General features: G+C 44.0%; 1 protein-coding gene across 1 annotated transcript; it reads right to left on the bottom strand.

The window, feature by feature from the left end:
- Positions 1 to 3,311: 3,311 nt before the first annotated feature.
- On the bottom strand, positions 3,312 to 6,347 carry LOC145793187 (uncharacterized). The gene is made up of 3 exons (XM_082875941.1): positions 5,865 to 6,347; positions 3,845 to 4,547; positions 3,312 to 3,784 (listed from the first exon to the last, which is right to left on the bottom strand). Exons 1-3 carry the CDS (start codon positions 6,345 to 6,347, stop codon positions 3,312 to 3,314), a joined length of 1,659 nt encoding a protein of 552 aa, XP_082732067.1.
- Positions 6,348 to 6,843: the final 496 nt, after the last annotated feature.

The following is a 6,843-nucleotide window of genomic DNA, read 5'->3' as shown; positions in this document are numbered from 1 at the left end:
TTATTACACATTCACCCTCGCTCAGAGGGACCAAAAGAATAATACAAATTAATTAACCTACAAGCTAATTAATTATTACAGACCACTTAACTAATTAAGCAAATTAACTAAGCTAAGAAAGCAATAAAATAGCCTCGGGAAGAGGGTCCAATGCATGCGTGCTTGGGTTTGCTCGGAAATCCGTCACCGTGCACAAGCTGCCTTTGTTTACCCTGCTTTGCTCTTCTGAAAATTGCACAAGTCCCAAGGAACACTCTCTAAACACTGTGGAGCATCATCGACCAAGGGGTGACATCACCGACCATGGTAGAAGGGTCATCGACCATTGATATGGCTCTCGGCCTCAAATGTTTGGTTGGTCGGCAATATAGATGGCCGACCGACCATGTATGCCTGCAGAATCCTGTTTTGACAGCAGCAGAGGGCAAACATGGCATGGCAATGCATTTCAAGCAAATGTGTGCACTAACACCCTTCTTATCATGTTCATGACTCAAAAGAGGATGATCCTCGACCCTTGGGCCACCAATCACGCATTTCAATGTGTGATGGCCAAAGAGGCCGAGTTATGCATTTTGATGTCAAATGAAATGCAAACCAAATAAACACATAAGGCCCAACCTCTATCACTTGATCAAGAGACAAGGCATGCATGCTCAATACAACCTAAGCATATAGGCTAGTATGTAACATGAACACGGAGATAAGTAATATGAAGGTGCAAGCATGTAACAAGTATGCAAGCTAACAAGCATGCAAATGATATGTGACAACATGTCAAGCGAACATGTGACAACATGTTAAGTAACTACAAGGGGAATGCATGCCAAATGCAACACAACTTTAAGCATGCAACAACATGCCATGGGCCAAGTATGTGACAACATGCAAGGCAAATGTACACACAAGTATTCATGCACACAATGGTCCAAAACTTCAGCATGAGGGAGTGACTTTTAAGCCCAAAACAGTGGCTAATATGCTAAGCACATGAAGGCAAATGTACATACAAGCACGCATAGATACATGGTTCAAGACTTAAGCATAAAGAAGCAACTTTTAAGCACATTTAAAAGGGACAAACATAGGCATATGATAAGCATACTAAGCTCTGAAAATCATGTTAAGGATGGTACCAAACAAACTAAACAAGATGAACAAGGCATGCAACTATGTCTAAAACTCAAGGCAAGCCAAGGGGCTTAAACCATGGCTATATGAAGCAAGTCTCAAAGGGCCATGGAGACTCAAAACCACCCCAAGACAGACCAAAACAAGGTCAAAGGTACACCTAGATGGCATCTAAATGGCCTAAGTCTAAAGGCATGCAAAAGGGTCCAAACATGGAGCATGAAACACCAACCTTTTAAAGCATTAAAGGAGCATCAAATGCAAGCATACAAACATGTCACAAGGACTGAAATGACATGATAAGTGGTTCCAAACCACTGAAACAAAGCAAGTAAAGCATGCTAGAGGGGTTAACACTCAAGGCCTACAAGGGAGATTGTATGGTAGCTATACAAAGCAAAGCATGGATGACCCAAGCAACTGAAAACAGACCTCAAGCACACCAAAACATGCATAAAAGCTTCACAAAGCTAGGCCAAAATCATACTAGAAACAAGGCTCAAAGCACAAAGCATGTTAAGGCAATTTCATGGCATTACAAGACAAGTATGCTAAGCATGCATGGTATGTCTAAACCAACTTAAAATAGTGCTATATCATGGCGAAATAAGCACAAATACTAGCTAAGACATGGCCAATATGAACTCAACAATGATGCTCACACATGAGGCTAAAATGACAACTTTTGAAGACAACAAGGAGAGGGGATGACCCTCTCCTTCTTAGGACCTCAAAGCACCATCCCCACCAGGATTTCAGTGGTGAGGAGGCCCAAACAAGGTGGTCTGGAGCTCACCAAAATAGCACAAAAATGAGGCCAAACAAGGCCTAAGAGGGGTCAAACAACCCCAAACACCAAAACAACCTTAAACAACTATTTTAAGCACTTAAAATCAGAACTTTTATATGTTATAAGTTAAGCTTAAAAATAGATGCAAGGATGGCTAAAAGCCTATGCAAAAATGGGGAATAAAGGGCAAAGTTCTTACCCTTGAAGACCCCTTTCAAGAACTGAGCTCCAGCTGCTTCCTCAAGCTTGAATCCACTCAAAAACCTTAACAACAACCCTTTGGCACTTCAGCAACCAAGGTAAGGTGTGATACTAGGTGTTTATGCACAAAAGTAAGAACAAAACACACTTAAACACACACAAAGGCAAAAAGAGAGGGAGATATAGAGATAGATAGATACACTATTTCTAACCCTAATCCAGACCTCTGGAGCTCAAACCTCTAACCCTTGAGGAGGGAAGAGAAGGCCTCCCTTTATAGAGGATCACTTTTGCAAAGCTTACAAAACAAGCTAAGCAAGAGTGAAATCCCTCCATACACGTGTATGGAGGGGGTTCAAAGTAGGTTCCAGCTAGCACAGCTGGCACAAAATATCTGCCAAAAGCAGATGCACAGTGGTCGGCCAACCAAAAATGCCAAATTGACCAAATAAATGGTCGACCGACCAAACAGAGTGCCGACCGACCAAACATTTGGCTGATGGCAACAAAACAATGGCCGGTGGCCTCAAGCCATGGCCGGTGAGATGTGGGGATGGCCAACAAGCCATTCCCTGCTCCTCAAAAGCAAAACACAAGTGTCTGGTGCAAAACCAAACACAAAACAGGCAAGTCGAGAGGTCTTGAGGCAAGGCGCGTGGCCGAGACCTCCGAGAACTCAAGACGAACACGAACATGGATGATCACCGAGTGTTCAAACGGTGACGTCCAAGTCTTGAGGACGGTCAAAAATGGGGTGTCTACACTTGCCTTAGTCAAGGAAAAAGCAGAGGGCTCGCCTCTTAACTCTAATTGCATCGACTTTGTTTTCAGGTAGTGTGCCATTTCCAAGATAGTCAATATACGGTTGCCTCCATTCCTCATTGCTTAAGAAATGGGCTTCTTCCTCTTTAGGATGGGATTGACATTTTGCACATTGCCTCTACAACTTAGTGCTTTCCTTTTCCATCTCTGGCCAGTAATACGCTTGCCTTTGTATCCGTCGGTATAGACTGATTTCTCCATCTCCACAGGACTTAGCATGAATCTGCTCAAGTCTGTAAGTTGCTTCTTGTCTGCCGATGCACCTTGCTAATAGGTTATTGGGACCACGAAAATACAACTCTCCTTTAAGGAGCAGGAATGATGCAAGTTCTGCTGGTTTGATTGTTTCCTAGCCTATTTTCAGCTGCTAGATTATATCTGCTTTCCATCCCTCAGCATCTTGCTCTGTATGTTCTTCGACTAACACTGTTGGTGTTATTCTTTTTTCGATGACGATGGCTATACTATCATCTGGTATATCCACCTTTGCCCCCAGTGTAGCCAAGGCATCAGGGAAACGGTTGTGTGTTCGAGGGGTATGCTGGATTTGGACATCATCAAATTGAGTGAGCAACCTTTGAACTATGGTGCGATATGGGGCCAACAGAGGCTCCTTCAAGGCGAAATCACCCATTGTTTGCTTAACAACTAGCTTAAATTCGTCCCAAATTTTCAACTTGCGGAGGCCTTTCTTTTGAGCAGTAATTAGACCCAGTATCAACGCCTCATATTCGGCCTCGTTGTTTGAACATTCAAAGTCAAGTTTATATGATAGATGAAACTTCTCTCCTTCTTGACTGGTTAGTGTTATGCCAGCTCCACCTTTTCTAGCTCCAGAAGCTCCATCAAATTTTAAGTCCCAATAAGTCTCAACTGCAGCTGCTCAGATATGGACCTCACCTGGTAGAGGTACTTCTGCAGGTTCATATTCACCAGATGGGAATTGTGCTAGTAAGTTTGCGAGTGTTTGGCTCTTAATAGCCTTGGGAGTAACATAAGTGATGTGATATTCTGCTAGAGACAAAAGCCACCTTGCTATTTTTCCGGTCAGAGTGGGTTTGCTTAGTAAGTAGCGGACAGGATCACTCTTGGTCACAATCTGGATCTGGTGTGCCAAAAAATAGTGGCGCAACTTCTGTGCTGTGAAGATTAAGGCTAAACAATGCCTCTTAATTGGGGTGTACCGTGATTCAACGCTATTGACTTTGCGGCTGATGTAATATACTGGTTTGTCAACACCATCTATGTCCTGGACAAGTTGAACTCTAATAGACCGGGTTGTAGAGGTCAGGTACAGTAGCAGAGGCTGTACAGGTTGTGGGGCAATCATTGTAAGTGGAGAGGTAAGTGCTTTCTTCATCATATCAAATGCCTGTTGGTGTTCTTGCAACCATTCAAACTTGTGATTCCTTTTCAGCAGTGTCCCAAAGGAAAAGGTTCTCTCAGCAAGGGCTGGAATGAACCTCTTGAGGTATGACACCTTGCCTAGGAATTTCTTTAAGGCCTTTTGAGAGTGTGGCGGTGGCATCTCCATGATTGACTTGATCTTATCCCCATCTACTTCAATTACCCCGTTGGTGTACCAGAAAGCCAAGGAACTTGCCTGAGGTAACTCCAAAGGCACACTTGAGAGGGTTCATTTTTGAGCAAAATTTTCAACAACGGTGAAAAACTTTTTCCAAGTCGCAGAGGTGCCGATTTGCTTCGGTAGACTTTACCACCAGATCATCTACATACACTTCCATTTCATGATGTAACATGTCATGGAACACTGCAGTCATAGCCCGTTGATAGGTTGCCCCCATGTTTTTCAAATCGAAAGGCATCATTGTATAGAAATTTTTTTCCCAAGGGCGTTCTGAAAGCTATCTTTTCTGCATCTTTTGGTGCCATTTTGATCTGGTTATAACCACTGAACCTGTCCATGAAGGAGAACATCTAATGGCCTGAGGTAGAATTGACAAGTGTGTCAACATGGGGCAATAAAAACTCATCTTTTGGGCAGGCCTTGTTTTGGTCGCGAAAGTCTACGCAGACCCTGATTTGGTCATTCTTCTTCTTCTTCTTCACAGGCACAATATTTGCTAGCCAAGTTGGGTATTGTATAAGCTCAACGAACTTGGCCCTCTGCAACTTTTCTACCTCTTCTTTAATCTTTGCCTCAAGATCAGGGTGATACTTTCGAGCATGCTACTTTATTGGCTTAGAGTTGGGGAAAGTGTCTAGGTGATGGGTGACAAGAGATGGGTCAAGACCAGGCATCTCATCATATGTCCAAGCAAAGACGTCACTATACCGCTTCAGTAGTGTTATTAATTCTGCCTTAGTTGTTGGAGCCATTGTCGTGCTGATAAACACGGGCTTGCTCTGCCCTGGTAAGTCACCGAGGTTAACCTCAGCAAGTACCTCATGCTGTGGTTTGGGTCTATCTTGCATGCATTCAAGGGCTCAGGCATCTCCACCAACCCTTCTTGGGACTCATCACAATCAAGGTATGAAGTCTGGGCCCTAAGACCGTCATAGGTAGTAAATTATCTTGCTGCCTTTACGCACCTTAACAATCTTGGGCGGAGGACTTGTGGACTTGCTATTCCTCTTCTACCCACTACTTTCTGGAGCATCTTCTGCATCTCGAATGTCTTCCCACTTCGACAATTTTACCCTTGCAACCTTACAAGTCCTTGGAGTTTCATTCGTTGACAGCTCAGTAAAGAAAACTGCATCAGAATAGTGTGCCTCTTCTACTCCAAATGGCTTTTAAGACGTATTTATGGTCACTCGACGGGATAGTGCCATATCGGTGCATCCAAGCTCTGCCAAGTATCATGTGGTAATTTGTGTTCGTTTCAATCACATGGAACTTAGTGGCGGAGCAGATCTCGCCAACTGCTAAGTCCACTACAACATGGCCCTTAGTAACCTTTTTCTCACCACTAAAACCCGTCACAGTAATGGGTTGGCAGACCATCCTGGACTCTGGGATGCCAGCCTTCGCAAAGGTGTCGGTAGTGATGATGTTTATAGATGCTTCGCCATCAAGGAAAGCACACTTGAACTCCTTGATGTAAGCTGTGACAAAAAGAGGACGGTTATGAGGAAATGGGTATGCTTTGTTTACCTCTGAAAAAGTGAGGGCCCCATAATCTTCCTGGATGCGTCGAGGCACATACTCCTTAGCCTCGGCAACTTCAGTATGGTGCACTTCAGAGATGTTGATGAGGGCCTTTGTTGCTTCCAACCTGGCGGCTTGACTCAACCCTAGTTGATCAAAAAAGGTACAAAATTTGGCAGAATTTTGCAAGGCTTGTGCATGAGTATCCTCTACGAGTTTTGCCTCTGCAGGTACTGTTTCGAGGAGCTGGCCAGTTGCAATTTCTTCTAACTCATCATAGTAGGATGTCATGTGCACTTGATTGCGCACGGGCCCAAGATAGCCAATCATATGTACATTCTTCCCCTTCTCCTTGTGGTTAGGATAAGGGTCCTTCCTTACATCACGGTTATCGGCATCTTTGAACTTCAGCTCATTCGTGTCAACTTTCTTCTTGAAGATACTTTTCAAAGTCCAATAGTCCCTAGTATTGTGTCTGGTGGCTCTGTGATAGATTCAATAATCTGGGCTTTCTTTGTCCTTCTTGGTTGGAGGGACATCAACCGGAGGCAAAGTAAGTTCACCATCGGCTACCCATTCTTTAACCAAGGCTTTAACATTTTCAAGGCTGCAAGGATATGGATTTCTATCCTCATAACTTTTCTTTTTCCGAGAGGATGACGCTTCCCCATGCGAGCTGCTCTCTCCTGCAAAGGTTGCCATAGCAACTCTGCTACTGCGGGAGTAGTGGTGACTGTCGCGAGATCTATGCAGAGGGCCAGTGGTATTGAGGTTCCTAGCTGCCTCA

The sequence above is a fragment of the Camellia sinensis genome, chromosome 6 (assembly GCF_055761805.1).
Source record: "Camellia sinensis isolate YWXY chromosome 6, ASM5576180v1, whole genome shotgun sequence".
NCBI lineage: Eukaryota > Viridiplantae > Streptophyta > Magnoliopsida > Ericales > Theaceae > Camellia > Camellia sinensis.
The sequence above is the reverse complement of the archived record's forward strand: the minus strand, read 5'-3'. Positions and strand labels throughout refer to the sequence as shown.

What these genes read in the sequence shown, in the direction of transcription:
- LOC145793187 (XM_082875941.1), bottom strand. Translation starts at nt 6,347, where the DNA reads ATGACATCCTACTATGATGAGTTAGAAGAAATTGCAACTGGCCAGCTC. An exon ending in GTTTTAGTGGTGAGAAAAAG is followed by an intron (nt 4,548 to 5,864) that starts GTTACTAAGGGC and finishes GAGTTACCTCAG; the next exon opens with GCAAGTTCCTTGGCTTTCTG. An exon ending in TGCAGAAGTACCTCTACCAG is followed by an intron (nt 3,785 to 3,844) that starts GTGAGGTCCATA and finishes AATTTGATGGAG; the next exon opens with CTTCTGGAGCTAGAAAAGGT.